At 41.2% G+C, this 21,678-nt stretch overlaps 1 protein-coding gene across 2 annotated transcripts in view; it reads left to right on the top strand.

Moving 5' to 3' along the window:
- Positions 1 to 21,678, top strand: part of LOC138757481 (A disintegrin and metalloproteinase with thrombospondin motifs 3-like) — a 262,759-nt gene that overhangs the window by 182,322 nt on the left and 58,759 nt on the right. For both annotated transcript variants that reach the window (XM_069924904.1, XM_069924894.1), the window contains exons 8-11: positions 4,105 to 4,210; positions 5,486 to 5,629; positions 11,855 to 11,987; positions 18,377 to 18,490. In XM_069924904.1, coding sequence (XP_069781005.1) covers positions 4,105 to 4,210; positions 5,486 to 5,629; positions 11,855 to 11,987; positions 18,377 to 18,490 — 497 coding nt within the window. The remainder of the gene's footprint in view (positions 1 to 4,104; positions 4,211 to 5,485; positions 5,630 to 11,854; positions 11,988 to 18,376; positions 18,491 to 21,678) is intronic.

Below are 21,678 nucleotides of genomic sequence, written 5' to 3' on the forward strand. Positions count from 1 at the left end.
TAATGCAATTAACCCGACCAATCAAAGTTAATGGAAGATCTTTCCACTTAATCAAATCTGCTTTAATCCGTCTTAATATAGGTATATAATTTAATTGATATAATGATTGATAATTAGTATCCATAAACACAGCTAAATATTTAATTTTACTTGTCCACCTTAATTTTGTAATAGTTTTAAATTCAGAATAATCTCCCACTCCAAATGGTAAAATTTCACTTTAATCCCAGTTAACTTGATATCCCAATAATTCTCCAAATTTCAACAAACACTCTTGCAATTGTTTCAACAACTGTTCTGGTTCCGTCTAATATACCAACACATCGTCCGCAAATAAATTAATTTTATAAATCGTCCGCAAATAAATTAATTTTATATTCTTCATTCTTAACTCTCATCCCTCTAATTTCTTCATTTTGTCTAATAGCTTGAGCTAACAGTTCAATAACCAACGCAAATAAGGCTGGTGACAATGGGCAGTCCTGTCGAGTTGAACGAGTCAATTTAAATGGTGAAAAATTCTGTCCATTTGTCACCACCCTAGCAATTGGGTTCGTCTATAAGTTTCCAAGTGTTTCTTAAAGGACGCTATGACTTTGACTGGCAGCTCATTCTATATGCCCCCTGAATGAAGAACTGTTCCCTCATGTCCTTTCCAAATCCCACCTCCCTCACCTTATAGTTCTGCTCACTTGTCTTAGATATTCTTACACTCTGAAACAGACTTACACTATTCATTCTATCTATGCCCCTCATGTTTTTGTAGACCTCAGTAAGATCCCCTCTCAACCTTCTATGCTCTAAGGAAAACATGCCTAGTTTTTCCAGTCTCTCATGATAACGAAACTTCCTTAATCCTGGTGAAATTGCTTACAATATGCCAAATTTCACTTCACTAATGTGTTACATAACTTCAACATGAAGACATCTAACATTTGTATTTAATGCCTCAACCAATGAAGACAAGTGTCCCAAATGTTCTCTTCACTACTTGGTCTACCTGTGCTACCATGTTTAAAAAGCTATGTACCTGTATCCCAAGGTCGTTCTACTCTATAACACTCTTTACATTACTGCCATTAACAAAGTAACTCTTGGTTTGATTTACCCAATACAGCGCCTCACACACCTCTGACTTGACCTGCATCTGCTATTCCTAAACCCAGTTTCCATCTAGTAGTCTAGATTCCTTGCAAATTCCAATAACCATCTTCACTGTATACCATAGCACATATTTTCAAGTCATCAACAAACTTACCGTACAACAAATATCCTTGTCCAAATCTTTCATGTATATTACAAAAAGCAAGGTCCTAGTACCAGACTCTGAGGCAATCCACTGGCCATTGTCCTCCAATGTGGAAAAAAACCTGCTCTATACAACCATTCTCTGACTCCCAAGCACTGAGCCAATTTTTTATCCAGTTGGCTAGTTGGCCTCCTGTCCCATGTGTCCTAACCTTCATACCAACCTACCATGTGGAATCTTATCAAACACTTTACTAAAATCCATAAACTCATCTTCCCTCTTTGTAATCTCTTCAATAATTCGATCAAATTCGTGAGACATGAATTCACATGCACATATCCATGCTGGTCTCTATTTTCCCCTGGCAAACTAAAAGTTGATAGATTCTATCTCCCAGGATCTTCTCCAGCGATTTTCCTACCACTCTTTGTCCTGCATCTTTGCTATCACACTCTTAAACCCTTCCCATTTGGCAATCATGCTCTTCATTTTGTCTAATAGCTTGAGCTAACAGTTCAATAACCAACGCAAATAAGGCTGGTGACAATGGGCAGTCCTGTCGAGTTGAACGAGTCAATTTAAATGAATGTGCCCAGTCATCTATTACTAACTCCTGTCTTATCGTGTCACAACTGACCTGTCCCAGTTTAGGATTCTAACTTGAGGACCAGTGTTATCGTTTTCCAGAACTATAATAAAGCTAAAAAGCTTGTGGTCACTGGCCCCAAATGGTTCCCCTACCATTACCAGCTTCATTTCCCAGTATAGGATCCAATATTGTCCCTTCCCTGGTCGACCTATCCACATATGGCTGCAGAAAGTTCTCCTGGAGACATTTAACAAAGTTCACCCCACCCAACCCCCAACACTTTGGGATTCCCAGCCAACAATGGGGAAGTTGAAATCACCTACAATAACTGCATTGCTATTTTTACAGACTTTCAGCAATTTCTATATATTTATTTGATCCTCTAGCTCCTGGTGACTTGTGGCCTATGTTATACGCTTAACAGAGGGAAAGCTCCTTTTTTGTTCCTTATTTCTACCCACATTGCCTCATACAATAGTTCTTTGGCAATATCCTCTCTAAAGACCTACTGTGATATCTTCTTTGACTCATATTAGAAAAGTGGCATTACAATAGTGCTGAGAGTCCACGTTTGGTATCGAAGTGTAATGAGGCTGGTTCAAGAGCTTGATAGCTGTTGGAAAGAAATTGATCTTGAACATAGAGGTGCTGGTCTTCCAGCTTCAGAACCTTCTACCAGCAGGTAAAAGTGAGATAAAACTTTGATGTTGGTCCTTTATGGTGTTGGCTGCCTGTAGATGTCCTCAACCTCTGACCTCCCATTCATTGAAGATCTTTATACTTCTGTTTCTACTCTCACTGGCACATAGCACTGGCAATGTTCCAGAGAGAATACCACCAGAGATATATCTGGAATCATTGAGAAGTTGGTATATGCAGTAACTGAACCTGTTTAACTCCAGGAAACATCTTTTGCTGGTGTCTGGAAATATGCTATGAAGTCTCCAAAAATTGATCCCACAAGGCAAGCACAAGAAATGTTAGCTGTTCTAAAATCAATCATATTAGGGCTATTAGCAATATTTGGTAAATGTGATCTGTCAGATTCTTCACCTCAAAACACATTATAAAAAAACCAACAATTTACATCTGATATTTAGCAATGATTCTGTCAAATTCTACCTAATGCTTGTCATCAACTGCTAGTCATTTATTTGTGTCATGTCCCAACTATGTCTGCAGTACCTTCTCTACCATCCCAGACATTGTGCACAGATCCATACTTCCATGTTTAAGTCACTGCCTGATTGAAACATCCTATCATCAGTTTTGATCTGGTCATGTTTCCTTATTAGTGAAAAGACAGTTGGAGAGAGATGAAGAAACTTTACGATCTTCATGGAAGTTGAAAGTTTCAGTGTATGTTTTCCAATTTCTAGAATGCGACCTTGCAAACCTTTGACTCAGAGGCAAATGGTCTAACCCTGGCTCAGCACTTGCACTGGTGTCTCTCCGGAGGACAGTGCTAGGATCATTCATCATGACCTACTTGCAGCTCCAGTTCCCCACTGCACAGTTGACTCTTACATAGTGGTAAGACACATCAATTAGTTACAGTTGGAAAAAGAGGGAAAAAAGCTGACTATTTTGAATGAGAGTTTGTTTGAACTAGGATATTAACCAACAAAGTGAAGTGATAGCCAACCAATAAATCAGGTGTATAGATCTGTAGTATGAATGACCTTTGGTATTGAGTAATAAAACTAAGCGGAGTTTGGTAATTGTTCCTTATGCCCATTGGATTGTTAAATCAGTAAAATGACACTTAGATGACAGATATCTAACTGTTGGAGAGTTGAGGATCACAGAAACTGACAGGAAAGTGCTTCAGAGGCCAAGGTTATATCAGCCTTGATCTGATTTATTGTGGAACAAACTGAAAGAGTCATTTTACCCACTATTGCTCCTCTTTCCTATCTTATTAATACCAGCAAGCGAGAAATGAGAATGAAATATTTGGATGGTGAATAGTGGGCATGGGCAATGAGTTAAACCAAAACCTGTTTTACATCATTGCTGTGCAATAGAACAAAATCTGGTTTACACCTGATGCTGTGTATTAAGAGGCAAAACCTGGATAACATTGACACTGTGTTAATAGAGGCTAAAGCCAGATTACCTTGTCACTGTATGGTTCAAAGAAAATCCAGACTGTAACTTTGATTTATGCAAACCTAATTTCCATTTCTTTGAAGTATCCAGTAACCAGTTTTTGTTATTGGCTTGAATTCATGTTGGTTTACTTTCTCTTAATTCCTTTCTGTAGGATATGCTCCCGTGACTGGAATGTGTCACCCAGTTCGCAGCTGTACACTAAATCACGAGGATGGCTTCTCTTCAGCATTTGTAGTCGCACACGAAACTGGTCATGTGTAAGTTTTAAATAGCCATGCAATAAACCATCTCCAGCCCTGGTGAAAGGAATAAATTCAACACGTTATTGGAACAACTGAGGATATTTGTTTTGCGGTGCAGAAATCATTGCCACGAGTACTCACCAACTATTTGCCATGGAATTACATGGGGTATTTCCTTCACAGTTCCACACCAGATTCTCATGTATAGTATTGTCAAGGCATTTCGAGAAGGCTGTAAGGAAGACAAAACAAGAATTTGGGTTTATAAAACACTTTGTTATGATCTTAATGTAACTTTTGCAATTTTTGACATGATTGATTAATTGAGGGTGCAAGTCCATTGCTTCCTGATACTGTGCAACATAGGTAGATGGTGTGGTAAGGAAAGTGAATAGCATGCTTGCCTTCATGAAGAGTACAATTGGGAAGTCATAGTGCAGCTATATAAGCTTTGGTTTGGCCACCTTTGTAGTATTAAATGCAGTCACTACATTGCAAGAAAGATGTGAAGACTTTGGAGAGAAGGCAAAATTGTTTGTTGCATGGATTAGAATATTAGTTATAAGGAAATGTTGGACAAAAATAGATTGTTTTCTCTCAAGGCTTGGAGGTTGAGGAGCAATGTGATGGAAGTTATGTGTTGCATAGATAGTCGGTCTTTTTTAATATATCCTCAAGGACATAGGATTAACGTGAGAGGGTAGAAGTTTAAAGATGTGTAAGCAAGCTTTTATGACACAGTGGTAGATGACTGGAACATGCTACTGGAGTGGTTTCAGAGGCATTTTGACAGACACATGAACATGCAGGGGATTGACTGATGTGTAATTTGATATCATGGTCAGCACAGACATGATGGGCTGAATGGCATTTTCCTTGCTGTTCTGCTCTATTTTCTATGACGATGTACCGCTTAGAAGCCAACAGATTTTTAAAGAGTAATCATTGTTACGTTGAGTTTAGCTTGCACAAAAGAAGATTCAACAAATCACAAATGTGTAATTGTTGATGTAAGCTATGATTCACTGGTTTCCAGTACTGCCACTGGATACATATATCTTCCTTAACTAGCACCGATTTAACATAATATTTGACTATGCAACAACTCCCAGAGAGCCTGAAAGTTCAATTACCTGGTATGACCTAAGGAAATGATCGATAATCAGAGATCAATCAGGAATATGAGTACTGTACTCCAAACTTAATATGTGAATGATCACGCAATGTGATTATATTTTTTTAAATGTTATTTATTCCATTAATAATTATCTTTCACTGCAACACTCACAGCTTAGGAATGGAGCATGATGGTCAAGGAAACCGGTGCAGTGATGAAACCAGTATGGGGAGTGTCATGGCACCCTTGGTTCAAGCCGCATTTCATCGATTTCACTGGTCTCGGTGCAGTGGGCAGGAGCTCAAGCGATACCTTCAGTGAGTATCTCAAACTGTTTTAAAAAAAAACAATTTATCATTAAACATATTAAAAATTAAATCCTCTATATTCTGCTATATAGAATGAAACAGTTTTATGATGGTTAGGACTGTGATGAGTGCTTTGTAAATTCTTGAAGAAGTATTATTCAAATTAGTTTATCAAGCACTAAACAAATGTATCAGCAAAGCTGATGGCTTGGGAATGCTGTTGCCCAAGAAGAGGGCGTGTCATCATTCATGTCCAAAAGGACATAACCTCTGCCCAATTATGTATTTTTTGGGGCTGTGAAAACAAAAAATATGAAAGATTTTAATAAAAGCACAAAAATGCTGGAGGAACTCAGCAAGCCACGCAAAGTCCATGTAGATTTTGTAGTCAAGATTTATTTTATTGTCATGTAATAAAATTGATATAATATTACACAAAGTTGCCTTTATTCTACATAAAGCAAAGATTCTCCATCAATAGAAATTGCCTGGTCAGAGAAAAAAAAGAAAAAGGGAGTCCCTTGAGAGTCACTGAGTGTCCGTGGATTCATCTCTGCGCTCCCGTAGCCTCTTGCAAGCCCATGGACCAGTCCAAACCATCGCCAACCTGCGCTCTAGATCCAAACTTCCAACACGATCAGGAAGCCTTCACCTTCTGAGTCCCCTCAGGGCTCGTTCCCCTCCCACACCCCAGTTCGGATACCTGATACCCCTTCAGCCAGTCTCATGCCAATCTCCAGAAGTTGACAGCCTGATGAGAGTCCTTCAACTTCATCAGCAGACCGCAGCCTGCGTGGGTCCTCTCCTTGAGTCGCCAACAGCCCTCCTCAGCCTATGTCTTTTTCAGCCGCAGAGCCCCTCACTGGTCTGCTGCCATGGTCACCGTCCAATAGAGTATTCTCCTCTGCTTCTCCTCAAACAGGGGTTGGTCTCCTAGTTTTCTGGTGTCCTCTGCCAGTGGTCTGCTCACCTGGAGTCTGGCCTCTCGAGGCCACTGCCAAACATAGGTGCCATCTTGCGCCTGGACCCTGTGGTTGTAGGATTTAAAAATAAAGCACCGTTGACTCCAGTTTGGCCCTTCTAGTCCATGCCGAATGCCTTCTCCCACCTAGTCCCATTGATCTGCACCCGGCCCATAACCCTCCACACCTTTCTCGTCCATATACCTATCCAACTTTTCCTTAAATATTAAAATTGAACCCGCAACTATCACTTTGGCCAGAAGCTCATTCCACACTCCCACTACCCTCTGCGTTAAGAAATTCCCCTAAACTTTTCCCCCTTCAATCTCAATCCCTCTTGCTTGAATCTCCCCCACTCTCATCCTATCTACATATGAATCTACTTTCAGGGAATTATGTACCAGAATTCCTAAATCGCTTTGTTCTACTGCACTCCTCAATTGGTTTAACATGTAGTATCTCACATTTATCAGTATTAAGCTCCATCTGCCATTTTTCTGCCCACTCTTCTAACTGTCCTTTATCACACTGCAACCTTTCATCACCCTCTTCACTGTCCACACCACCAATCTTTGTAACATCTGCATACTTACTAATCTAATTTTCCACTCTATCATCTAGATCATTAATATATATATGACGAACAACAATGGACCCAGTACCAATCCCTGTGGCACTCCACTAGTCACTGGCCTCCAATTTGACAAACAATTTTCCACCACTACTCTCTGGTATCTCCCATTCAACCATTGTTGAACTCATTTCACTACTTCAACATTAATACCTAATGCTTGAACCTTCCAACCTCTTACGTGGAACTTGTCAAAGGCCTTACTAAAGTCCAAGTGGACAACATTCACAGCCTTCCTCTTGTTAACCTTCTTAGTAACTGCCTCAATAAACTCTGTAAGATTTGTTAAACATGTTATAGTACATACAAAACCATGTTGACTACTCCTAATCAATCCCTGTCTTCACAAATAATTGTATATACCATCTCTAACAGCACTCTCCATTAATTTACCCACCACTGATGTCAGCCTCACAGGCCTAGAATTACCAGGTTTACTTTTGGCACATTTTTTTAAACAGTGGAACAACATGAGCTACCTTCCAATCTTTCGGTATCTCCTCTGCGGCCAGTGACATTTTAAATATTCTGTCAGGGCCCCCACTATTTGTACACTAACCTCCCTCAGGGTCCTAGGGAATATCTTGTCAGGACCTGGAGATTTATCCACCTCTTCATTAATAAGTATATTATCCATGACTTCACTATCTCATTTCTTTACTTCAGCTGGCTCAATATTCCTTTCCTTGGTGAATACTGAGGGGAAAAAAAATTAAATTTCCCCCATCTCTTCTGACTCCTCACATAGCCTACCTCTCTGATCCTCAAGGGGGCTAATTTTATCCCCCACTATTCTTTTACTTTTAATGTATCTGTAGAAACCCTTTGGATTTATTTTGACCTTGCCTGTCAAAACAGCCTCTTATCTCCTGTTATCCTTTCTAATGTCTTTCTTAAGTTTTTTTTTAACACTCCTTTTCCTTAAGCACCTCATCTGTTCCCTGCTGTCTATACCTGTGGTACACATCCCTCTTCCTCCAAACCAAATTCCCAATGTCCTTTAAAAACCAAGGCTCCCTATATTTCTAACTTTTCTTTTAATCCTCAAAGGGACATACTAACTCTGTATTCTCAAAATTTCCCCTTTGAATATCCTCCATTTATCTGTTACATCCTTCCCTGAAAGTAAATTATCCCAATCCACACTCTAAATCCTTTCACATCTACTCAAATCATGAATCTCAACCTTAGGTCCAGCCCTATCCTTCTGCATTATTAACCTAAAACTAATAGTATTATGATCACTAGACCCAAAGTGTTCCCCAATGCAAAACTCTGTCTCCAGACCTATCTCGTTCCCTAATAGGAGATCCAATACTGCCCTCTCTCTAGTCGGTTCTTCTATGTATTGATTTTTAAAACTTTCCTGAACACATTTGACAAACTCCAACCCATTCAGCCCTTTTACAGTATGGGCGTCCCAGTCAATATGTGGAACGTTAAAATCTCCTATAATCACCACCTTATGTTTATTACACATATATGCTATCTCCTTACAAATTTGCTCCTCTAATTCCTTCAGCCAATTTGATGGTCTATAATGTACCCCCATTAGTGTTTTCATGCCTTTCCCATTCCTCACTTCCACCCAAATAGCCTCACTGGATGAGCCCTCCAATCTATCCTGCCATAGCACTGCGGTACTGTTTTCACTAACAAGCAATGCAACTCCTCCACCTTTTATTCCCCTCCGTTCTATCACATCTAAAGCAACAGAATCCTGGAATATTTAGCTGCTATTCATGCCCCTTCTGCAACCAAGTGTCATTGATGGCTACAATATCATATTTCCATATGTTAATCCATGCTCTAAAGCTCATCCACCTTTCTTACAATACTCCTGGCATTGAAATATATACACTTGAGATAATGTCCCCCACATACCATCTACTTTTACACTCCCCCCCCTCATCAACTTTAACATTCTGATTTCTCTCTCCCTTCAAATCTGGGTGCTCTTCTACCCTAATATCCTCACTTTCATTCTGATTCCCACTCCCACCATCCACCCCCCCCCATGCCAAACTAGTTTAAACCCTCCCCAACAGCTGTAGCAAACCTGGCCACCAGGATATTGGTCCCCTTCCAGTTCAGGTGCAGCCCGTCCCTTTTGTACAGGTCAGACCGTCCCCAGAAGAGATCCCAATGATCCACAAATCCCCTGCCCCCTGCACCAATTCTTTAGCCTTGCATTCATCTGCCACATCTTCCTGTTCCTACCCTCTCTAGCGCGTGGCACAGGCAGCAATCCCGAGATTACCACCCTTGAGGTCCTGCTTTTTTAACTTCTTTCCTAACTCCATATATTCTTTCTTCAGGACCTCATCCCCATTTCCATCTAGTCAAAAAACCCAGTATATCTGCATCATGTGACTGCTCGTACAATAGAAATTAATGTAATTAGAATACAAGAGAAAACAAATGTCAATGAAGTTATATAAGTGGTTGGTTTGACCATTCATGGAGAATTGTGTGCACTCTGCAATTCAATCAATTCTGTGACAAGCAGATGGCATAATGAGGAGAGGTTGAGTAGAGTAGCTAATTATCTCAGAGTTTCAAAGGATGAGAGATGAAAGCATTGAAAGATAATAATTTTGAAGAGTTTGAAAATATGTTTTGCATGTTCTGGAATCTAAAGATAGATGTGAGAGCAAGTGCTTGCCATGATGGACTGAGAGGGATATGAATTGTGAGTATTTTAAACTTCTCTACCTAGGAAGGCTGTGAATATTCCACTTTTGAAAATATTCAATTTGAGGAAGGAGAAGTGGAGTAGCCTTGAAAGGATAAATGGTCTACTCCTTTAATATTTTATCATCTCGTTATGGATTTTGCTCTTTATTGTTTAATGATTACTTTGTGTTTGTGTCACACGTATAAACAGAGAATTCAATATTAAATTGATTGATTATAAAATTGTTTACTTTCATCCTCGTGGTATCAGGCTCTGGTTTCTGATTGGCTGCTGGCAAACTCGAGGGTTTCCTGAAAATGTGCAGTTCTGATTGCTTTCCTTGAGAAATGATATACTGGCTTTGGAGGCAATGCCAAGGAGGTTCACTAAGTTGATTCTGGAATGAAGGGGTTATCTTGTGAGAAGAGATTTAGTAGCCTGGGGCTTAGAAGGATGAGGGAGATCTTATGAAAGGAATAGATAAGATAAAAGTGCTGGCAAATGAGACCAGAACTAAGGGACAGCCTCATGTTTCAGGAGAATAGATTTAAGACAGAGATAAGGAAGAACTAATTCAAGATTCCTCTATTGTCACGTCCAATTACATAAAATATAATAATACATAAAACATGTCTGTTGTAAAGGCATGGTTACTTGCATTGCCTGACACCCCCAACAATAAGAGAAAGAATAGCAAAAGAAGGTCCCTTCAGAGAAACCGAGTATCCGTGGATAAATAGATTTCTGAAGAATAGGGGAATTACAGTTTTATGAAGAACGGGCGGGTAAGTGGAGCCGAGTGCACAGCCAAATTAGCTATGACCTGGTTGAATGGTGCAGCAGGCTCGATGGGTCAGATGGCCAACTGCTGCTCCTATTCCTTATGTTCCTTCCAAGGGAGGCTTCCATGACGTGGTGATTCCAACTAAAATTAGAATTCATGTTAGATCACGGACCAGCAGCAATAGAAATTCACCAAGACTGTTATTTTTAAAACAATATATTTATTAATAACTATTAATAACATAACAACCATATATATGTGTGTGCATAATACACAAACCATTAAGCTTAGGCACAATTCTGGAAAGTTAATTCAAAGTTCCATCTTACAAATCTTGTGTTGAAACTCAGACTTTTAAACTGATGTACAGAAGTAATCATGGAGGAGGTGAGACTGTGTGATCAGACTGGTGAAAACTCACAAATCCTTGTCGAGTTGCTTCCAGAGAAATGTCCTTTCATACAAATGATTGTCGCAACTACCCTCTTCCTTGTGAAGGGGAAACTAAACGTGTGTATTCCATGATGCTTCGAAAACCCAGTCATGGGCCAGACAAAATGACCAACAGAATGGTCACCATCCAAATGCAGGAATGATCCTGCTTCCTTTACCCAGATATGTGTCATTCAAAATGATCATTACAATGAATATGGTTTTTCAACAAGGAAAACTATCAAAACCGTCCTTTTCACAGTGCCATTCCAACTTTGTGTTTATCAGATAACTTGCCGATCAATACTGACAAACTGTTTCTTTAATTGTCCAAACACATGTCAGAATCATATCACTCTCTATAAGTGTCCCATCTATTTTTCCCTTGGATAAACACCATTGTTTCTTGGTTCTCAATTCAGAGCATCCTTTATTTATAGTTTGTATTTAACGGTGCCACTCGATCTGTGAGTGTTGTGAAAAATTAATATTTTTCACAATGCAGCAACCCCAAAGTAACACTCACTCAAAACTGGAGCTTGTTATACCCATAATAGAGTTCCTCTCATAATAGGAGCAGCTGACTTTGGAGGCAGAAGTGACCTGTGAAAAGTCAAATTATTGGTTCATCCACTATTTGGAACCTCCTCAGGAAAGTTAATGGAATAAGCCAAAAAGTTGAACAATTAAGGCAGAGATTCTAGTGAAGGGATCACACATTCAATCTTCTTTTCTTTGCTTCCCACAGCTCCTACGACTGCCTCCTGGATGATCCATTTGAACATGATTGGCCCAAAATTCCAGAATTGCCCGGGATAAACTACTCAATGGATGAACAATGCCGTTTCGATTTTGGTGTGGGCTACAAGATGTGCACGGCTGTATGTTTTACTTAATGATTGCAAAAGAGGAAGGTTAAAGATTAAAAATTGAAACGTAAGATGAGGGGATGTTAGCGATGAAAATGATTGTCAAAAGTTCATCTTACAAAGAGATGGACAGTTTTTGTACCAACTGCAACATGTGGTGCCAGATTAAATTTCAAGTTTGATTTATTGCTTTATGTTCAATCAGGTGATGTTGCAATGTGGGTATCATTCCATATATCTCAGAACTTCTATAGATAGCTGGTTTGTTGAGGTGCTGCAGAGTATCACTGATCCTGATCCACGCAGATAGTTATGAAGCAGGAGGGGAAAACGATTGAAATAAAGAGATGAAACACTTGAGCTTGGCCAAGCACCTGAATATTTCTCTTGCAATTTGAATTTGGTGCTTTAAAGAGATAATGGTGAACTTTAAAGCTTGCACATCAAGTGAAACTAATGAAGGCATTTCAATCAGGTTTATTTATACAAGAGTTACATTCAGAGAGAAGCACTTTTCAAATATTGGTGATCTGAGAGTTAGCACCAAAATTTGATTTCTGCTTTTTGACTGCCTGCAGTACTAAGCATTGTGGTTTAAAGAAGGCCTTGACGTTTGCAACTTTTTACATAACCTATAAAAAGAAAGCATTTTAGATGTATGTGTTTTGCAGCCATGTTGATACATTTGAAATGTAATTGTGGTTATAAAATACAAGGTGACACGGTTAGTTTTGCAACGCTATTATAGTGCCAGCAACTTGGGTTCGAATTCGGTGCTGTCTGTAAGGAGTTTGTACGTTCTTCCCATGTCTGTGTGGGATTCCTCCAGGAACTCCTGTTTTCTCCCATCTTTCAAAAAGGTATTGGGGTTGTAGGTTAATTGAGGTAGTTGGGTAGCACAGGCTGTGGGCCAGAAGGGCCTGTTAACTATGCTGTTTAACTAAATTTAAAATATAGCAGCCAATAAGCACAGTTAGTTCCCACAAATACCCATGTAATGTCCATAGGCTGCAAAATTGGACTGCAACATTTTTATTTGCGCCAAAGTTGTTCACTTGCATTTAATTTGCCAAACAAATTACCTGTAATTACAAAACTGAAGAGGGTATAAGAGGAGGGGAAAGTGAGATTTGAGAAGAAGAATGAGTGTAGTGATACTGTCTTTTTCAATGAACTATGGGTTACCAGTGAGCATTGACTCTGATACCTCTCCAGTAATAACTAATGCTTTCTCCTCAAAAGCTGTAGACTAACAGGCACCAGCTTGCTTCTCACCAGCTTGTTGTTGACGACATCAATTGTGCAAAATAATGAAGGGCGTTAGGAAGCATTATGCATTGAAGGACCAATTATGGCAAAAGAGCTGTCAGTAAGTGTTTAGGTTATGGTGGAGAATAAGAATATTGGAGAAAAGTTTGGAATATTAAAAATAATTAGGCACTTAAGCATGCTTCTCCTTTCAAATACCATAGCTGATCCTATGCTTCAATTACTTAATTGATTTTTTGGGTGGTATGGTTAACGTAATTTTTAGGTGGTATGGTTATCCAGCGCTGTCCCTGTGATCTTAGTGGATTTTCTCTAGGTGATCCGATTTTCACCAACCCTCCAAATCGTTGATAGGTTAATTAGGTATAATTGAGCAGCAAGGGTTTCATGGGCCGGAGGGGCCTTCTATCGTGTTGTATCGTTAAGTAAAAATAAAAATTGACTAGAGGAGACTCTCATTTACTTTGTGATGGTGGAATACAGCAGTGTGTAAAACCAGTAGACCATAAATGGAGCTGAATTCACAGACCTTGACTCAGTGCAGTCACTAATCGGATTTCTTGCACACTAAATTGCCTATCCTTGGGCTTCATTTGTGGTGTTCACCTTAAGTGCTCTGTTGGTGGTGGTGCATGTGTGAAGGGAAACCAGGATCCCACCAAATTGATGACCTCTCCTCCTGTCCGTCTCCCTGATTGGGGTGTCCATGTCTATGTTGGAAAATTAGTGTGCATTCTCTTCAGTGTTGTGGCTTCCAACAGTTTTCTTGAGTCTTCCATCATAGCCTGCAGGCAATTGGTATTTCCCCCATAAATAATATGGGTGTGGTCTCATAACTGCGAGCAGCTAGTGACACAACTGACAAAATCATCTGGATTTACTTTATTATACACCAAGGCAATAAAGTTCATGCTGGCTGGACAGTGGGCTTGTTATAATGAAATGGAAGAACACACTTGATGCCCTGGATCAAGCTAAACAGACACTAGTCAAATGTGGATCAAAACTCGACAGATTTTTCTCCCGTACACTCTCATTCGTTCAATTCGCTTCACGTGGTTTTGACATTTTGTTTGGGATTTTTTTGCATGAACTTAAGAGAGCAATCAGGGTCAATTGTATCACCCCAGATCACAATCCCTAACTATTTCCAGATCAGAGATGGAAGTGTGTTCATTCTAGTAAAAACAAAAAGTGCTGATGATCTACAACATCTGTCGCGAGGTAAGGGGAATGTGGCAAGCTGATGAATCTTAACGAGGATTCAAAATGTTACAAACAATTGATAAGGAGGAATTGGGCCAGAGAAAAGAAAATGGAGGGGAAAACACACCAGAGACTGCAGATGCTGGAATCTTGATGAAGGGTTCCAAGACGAAATGTCGAACATTCTTTCTCTTCCACATCATTGTTCGAACTGCTGCAGTTTGTTTATTATTTAAACCAATGGTTCTCAAACTTTTTCTTTCTACTCATGTGTCACTTTAAGTAATCCCTATGCCATAGGTGCTCTGTGATTAGTAAGGGATTACTTAAGGTGGTATGTGAGTTGTAAGAAGTTGTTTGAAAACCAGTTTTAATCGTACCTAATTGACTCGTTATGTGCATGGTTTCATAACTCCAAAGGAAATGGGCCAATGACAATTTTTCTCCAGCAACGTGTTTCAGAAACTTTTGGGTCTAGAGCAGTGGTTCTCAACCTTCCAACTCGCATTCCACCCTAAGCTTAAGTTAGAAAGTGTGCAGAAATGATTCATGATTTGAATTATAAACAGGTCTGAATTACAGGTTTGAATTATAAACTGAGTCTGGACAGGCTGAGATTTTTCTCCACGGAGTGTAGGAGCTAAGGTGGAGCATATGAAGATTTATAACATAATTAAGGGCATAGATAAGGTAATTTTTTATAGTCTATTACCCAGGGTAGGAGAATCTGAAACTAGAGGGCATGGAATTAAACATTTATTTTCACAAATATAAGATGCATACAAAGTTTTCCTTTGTTGCCCTGCAAAGGCAAACTGAGTCACTAAGTATCTGGCATTATTCATAAAGCAAGAAAAAGAAGGAAAAGAGTCTCGTGAGGGACATAAAATTTTGGATTTTGCTGTCTCCTCTGATGGAGCCATCACTGGTGTCCCCAGAACCTCTGTGGCTGAATGGCATGTAGTTCAGTGGTGAAACTAAGCTTGAGGCCCAATATTTGCACCTCCTTTTTATGGTGTTTAAGGTGAGAGGTTAAAAAGACAATGAGCATCTGAGGTACATTTTATTCAAAGAGAAGTTTGTGGTTAAATGGAATGAGCTGCCAGAGAAGGGGAAGAGGCAGCTGCAGTTGTGATGTTCAAGGGGCATTTGGATTGGTGCTTGGATAGGAAAGTCAGAGAGGCATACTGGCTCGATGCAAGTATATGGGATTAAAGTAGATTGCCAGTATGGTCAGCACGGACAAGTGGGCTGAAGGACACATTTCTGTGTTGCACATCTCTGACTCTAGCTTCCATTTTATTTCCTGTAAGCCTATTCAGCCTTTAGTTTCCCCTTTTGAACAAGGGGACGATATTACGATTCCTCTCAGTCTCCTGATGCAGCATCCATAGCTAATGAAGATGCTAACATCTCCACCAGAGCCCAAGCAATCTTCTCCCTTGCTTACCTTAGATTCCCAATAGGCTCTGGGGATTTATCCTCCATACTTCAGTTATTCTGTTTCTTTCTCCTTTCAAAATATCAGCATTCCCAGCCTTAACTCTCCAGCCTCCACATCACTCTCCCAGGTGAAATGTATTCATTTAGGATCTCACATGCATCTGAATAAACACAGTCTCTCACTCTGGTCCCTGAGAGAACCTAATAATTCCTCTTGTTTAAGAAACCTAAACAAGTTTTTCAGAATCTTGGCAAGGTCATTCCATGGTCCCTATTTGCCTTCCTAATTTCTTTCTTGTGTTTTCTCTTAAAAGCCTCAAGTGACCTGTTCGATAACAGATTCCTGTACATGACATCCCTTGATGACCCAGATCAAATCTTCAATATCCTTTAATTACCAGGGTTTCCTAAACTTACATCTTTGCCTCTTATCCTGCACTGACATGCTGACTCTGAATCCTTACTATTTCATTTTTTAATGCTACCAGTTTATCAGATGGTGATTTCCCCTCTTTCTTGCTGCTCTCAATCTACATCCACCACATCCTGACTTGTGTAAGGTAAAAACATCATGAGATGGGACCGGAGAAGGAGTCACCCAGTACTAAGGAGTAACAGAATGCAGATGTGACCGTGTACACTCAAGATAAGCTTTGCACTAACAAGAATGATGTGCAGCAGACTAACAGAGAAGGGTAGCAACAGTTTATTCATTGGACAATGTCATGGTATGATAATTTACTAAGTATGTATCCTGAGGTATAAAAAAACACCACTTGCTGATAACGACAGAATGCGCCTTCTCCAACTAACACTGTTAGTTGCAAGTGTTACAATCCGGCAATAAAGAACAAAGAACCTTGATTTCGACTCAGTTTGGTGTTTGACTCACTCATTCCATGAACAAAGCAGACCTAACACTTGCACAATCAAAATTCACCATTCGCCCATGAGCCCATACCGCCCAAATACCCCAATTATCCTACAACCCCCATAGGTTTGGAGGATGGGAGGAAACCGGAACACCTGGAGGAAACCCACGCAAACACGGGGAGAACATACCAGCTCCTTACAGACACTGCCGAATTTGAACATGGGTTGCTGGTGCAGTAATAGCTTTGCACTACTGCCATGGCACCCTTAGGGCACTAACTCCAGGACCATGACCACCTTGAAATTGTTTTAACTGTATTTTTCTCTACAGTCTGTGCTTTGGCTTTGTGACACTATACCCTGCACCCTTTGACACACTGGACACACTAACATTACACCCTGCCCCTCGTTTTATTATTGTACTTCCTGCTGTACATAAAGGATGTGTTGATTTTCCTGCATAACATAGAAAACAAAAATTGTCTGTACTGTATCTCAAGTTCAAGTTTATTGTCACGTGTGTCAGGTACTGTGATAGTTTTTTTGAGAGCAACCCAGATAGACATACATAGTACAAGTACAGAGTTGGAGAGAGAAGTCAGATGGCACAGAGCAAAGGCAATATAATTTCTCTATTGTGAGGATCATCCAAGAAATTGATGACAGCAGGTAAGAAACTATCTTTGAATTTGATGGTGCATGATGGCACATTTGTGAATTATCTTCCCAACAGGAGAGGTTGAAGAGAATGTGACTGGGTGGGATGAATCCTTCAATATGTTGACTACTTTTTCAAGGCAACAAGAAGTTTGGATGGAGGCAAGGGCTGTTTTTGTGATCGACTGAGTCCCATTCACAACCTTTTTTAGTCTTGGGCAGTGCTGTACATATATCACACAGTGATGCCCACGAGCTTTCTTGACCATTGTGTCAACATGGATGGATCAATGTCTCTGGAGATGTTTTCTCCTAGGAATTTAAAGCTGCTATTATCTCCACCTCAGCATCTTTGTGCAAACTGAGGCACGAGACCCACCTCTTTTTCTGATATCTATACCAGCTGCTTGGTCTTGTTGACATTGAGTGAAATGTTATCTTGGCCCCACCTTCCTTCTATATTCTAGCTTGTCTTTGTTAGAGATCCTGCCAATGACAGTGGTGCCATCATGAATTTATAGATGGGAACAGTGTTTGGCCATGCAGTATTGTGTACAGAAGTGTAATAAAATAACTGAGTACAGAGCTTTGCGAGGCCCTGGTGTTGGGGATGATCATGGATATGTGACAATAACAATTGAATTCAAAGTAGAATTCAGCTATATGAGAACGCATGTCACAAAATCAGCATCCTGGTGCCAATCTTACAATGTTAAAGTCCATTTTAACTCTGGTCTCAGTGAAGAACCTGGTTGGGCTTAATTGTGCCTGTTGTTTGCATCCTGTAATTCATATTGCTATTTCATGAATTTGGGACGATGAATTTACAAAGTAGCCCGATATATTTATCATTTTATTTTTAACATGTGAAAGCCAAATAAATTTTAAGTTGGAGCCTTCAAACCATAAACATTATTCAGCTAATTGTTGAATTTCATTTTTCTGTGTTACAGTTTCGCACCTTTGATCCATGTAAGCAGTTATGGTGCAGCCACCCTGACAACCCATTCTTCTGCAAGACAAAGAAAGGCCCTCCCTTGGATGGAACCGAATGTGCTCCTGGGAAGGTGAAGTAGCTTTCGGATACCCTTTATCTGATTTGGAGAAAATTAAACTTTTCAGACTTAATTCTTGTCTGCCTGGACAACAAAGTTAAGGTAATTAGGGAAACTAAGTATTTTTTTCTGTTGGTCTAATAATCAGTGATTCACAAAAAAAATACTGTGCAGTAAACAGTGAACATCTCACTGACATGAAGTTGCACTCAACTATATCAGATGTCCTCTCGACATTTGCTGAACATCCTCAACAAAATCTGTCATAAATATCTAATTAGTCTTCATATATCCTTGCTTCATTACAGGAAGGATGCAGTTCAGTGGTTTTCAACTTTTTTCTTTCCACTCACATACCACTTTAAGTAATCCCTATGCCATTGGTGCTCTGTGATTAGTAAGGGATTGCTTAAGGTGGTATGTGAGTGGGAAGGGGTTGAGAACCACTGCTCTAGACCCAATTGTTACTGAAATACTTTGCTAGAGAAAAATTGTCATTGGCCCATTTCCTTTGGAGTTATGAAACCATGCACATAACGAGTCAATTAGGTACGATTAAAACAGTGGCTTTCAAGCTTTTTCTTTCTACCCTCATACCACCTTAAGCAATCCCTTACTAATCCCAGAGCACCTCTTTCTTTTCTCTTTGGCTTGGCTTCGCGGACGAAGATTTATGGAGGGGGTAAAAAGTCCACGTCAGCTGCAGGCTCGTTTGTGGCTGACCAGTCCGATGCGGGACAGGCAGACACGATTGCAGCGGTTGCAAGGGAAAATTGGTTGGTTGGGGTTGGGTGTTGGGTTTTTCCTCCTTTGCCTTTTGTCAGTGAGGTGGGCTCTGCGGTCTTCTTCAAAGGAGGCTGCTGCCCGCCAAACTGTGAGGCGCCAAGATGCACGGTTTGAGGCGTTATCAGCCCACTGGCGGTGGTCAATGTGGCAGGCACCAAGAGATTTCTTTAGGCAGTCCTTGTACCTTTTCTTTGGTGCACCTCTGTCACGGTGGCCAGTGGAGAGCTCGCCATATAATACGATCTTGGGAAGGCGATGGTCCTCCATTCTGGAGACGTGACCCATCCAGCGCAGCTGGATCCTCAGCAGCGTGGACTCGATGCTGTCGACCTCTGCCATCTCGAGTACCTCGACGTTAGGGGTGTGAGCGCTCCAATGGATGTTGAGGATGGAGCGGAGACAACGCTGGTGGAAGCGTTCTAGGAGCCGTAGGTGGTGCCGGTAGAGGACCCATGATTCGGAGCCGAACAGGAGTGTGGGTATGACAACGGCTCTGTATACGCTTATCTTTGTGAGGTTTTTCAGTTGGTTGTTTTTCCAGACTCTTTTGTGTAGTCTTCCAAAGGCGCTATTTGCCTTGGCGAGTCTGTTGTCTATCTCATTGTCGATCCTTGCATCTGATGAAATGGTGCAGCCGAGATAGGTAAACTGGTTGACCGTTTTGAGTTTTGTGTGCCCGATGGAGATGTGGGGGGGCTGGTAGTCATGGTGGGGAGCTGGCTGATGGAGGACCTCAGTTTTCTTCAGGCTGACTTCCAGGCCAAACATTTTGGCAGTTTCCGCAAAGCAGGACGTCAAGCGCTGAAGAGCTGGCTCTGAATGGGCAACTAAAGCGGCATCATCTGCAAAGAGTAGTTCACGGACAAGTTTCTCTTGTGTCTTGGTGTGAGCTTGCAGGCGCCTCAGATTGAAGAGACTGCCATCCGTGCGGTACCGGATGTAAACAGCGTCTTCATTGTTGGGGTCTTTCATGGCTTGGTTCAGCATCATGCTGAAGAAGATTGAAAAGAGGGTTGGTGCGAGAACACAGCCTTGCTTCACGCCATTGTTAATGGAGAAGGGTTCAGAGAGCTCATTGCTGTATCTGACCCGACCTTGTTGGTTTTCGTGCAGTTGGATAATCATGTTGAGGAACTTTGGGGGACATCCGATGCGCTCTAGTATTTGCCAAAGCCCTTTCCTGCTCACGGTGTCGAAGGCTTTGGTGAGGTCAACAAAGGTGATGTAGAGTCCTTTGTTTTGTTCTCTGCACTTTTCTTGGAGCTGTCTGAGGGCAAAGACCATGTCAGTGGTTCCTCTGTTTGCGCGAAAGCCGCACTGTGATTCTGGGAGAATATTCTCGGCGACACTAGGTATTATTCTATTTAGTAGAATCCTAGCGAAGATTTTGCCTGCAATGGAGAGCAACGTGATTCCCCTGTAGTTTGAGCAGTCTGATTTCTCGCCTTTGTTTTTGTACAGGGTGATGATGGTGGCATCACGAAGATCCTGAGGCAGTTTACCTTGGTCCCAACAAAGCTTGAAAAACTCATGCAGTTTGGCATGCAGAGTTTTGCCGCCAGCCTTCCAGACTTCTGGGGGGATTCCATCCATACCTGCTGCTTTGCCACTTTTCAGTTGTTCGATTGCCTTATATGTCTCATCCAGGGTGGGAACCTCATCCAGCTCTAGCCTTAGGGGCTGTTGAGGGAGCTGGAGCAGGGCGGAATCTTGGACTGAGCGGTTGGTACTGAAAAGAGATTGGAAGTGTTCTGACCATCGGTTGAGGATGGAGATCTTGTCGCTGAGGAGGACTTTGCCGTCTGAGCTGCGCAGCGGGCTTTGGACTTGGGGTGAGGGGCCGTACACAGCCTTTAGAGCCTCGTAGAAACCCCTGAAGTCGCCAATGTCCGCGCTGAGCTGTGTTCGTTTGGCGAGGCTAGTCCACCACTCATTTTGGATCTCCCGGAGTTTGCGCTGAAGATGGCTGCATGCGCGACGGAAGGCTTGTTTCTTCTCTGGACAGGACGGCTTTGTAAGGTGAGCCTGGTGGGCAGCTCGCTTCTTTGCCAGCAGCTCCTGGATTTCCTGGCTGTTTTCGTCAAACCAGTCCTTGTTTTTCCTGGAGGAGAAGCCCAGTACCTCTTCAGTGGATTGCAGTATGGTAGTCTTCAACTGATCCCAGAGGGTTTCAGGGGACGGGTCCGTGAGGCGGGTTGCAACGTCGAGCTTTGCTTTGAGGTTTGCCTGGAAGTTTCCTCTCGCTTCGTCTGACTGCAGTTTTCCAACATTGAACCTCTTTCTGGGGGCTTTATTGTTCCTGGGCATTGGCTTGAAGTGAAGGTTGAGCTTGCAGCGAACCAGCCGGTGGTCAGTGTGGCATTCCGCGCTAGGCATGACCCTGGTGTGGAGCACATCTTGTTTGTCACTTTCTC

This window comes from Narcine bancroftii, chromosome 1 (assembly GCF_036971445.1).
Source record: "Narcine bancroftii isolate sNarBan1 chromosome 1, sNarBan1.hap1, whole genome shotgun sequence".
Taxonomy (NCBI): Eukaryota; Metazoa; Chordata; class Chondrichthyes; order Torpediniformes; family Narcinidae; genus Narcine; species Narcine bancroftii.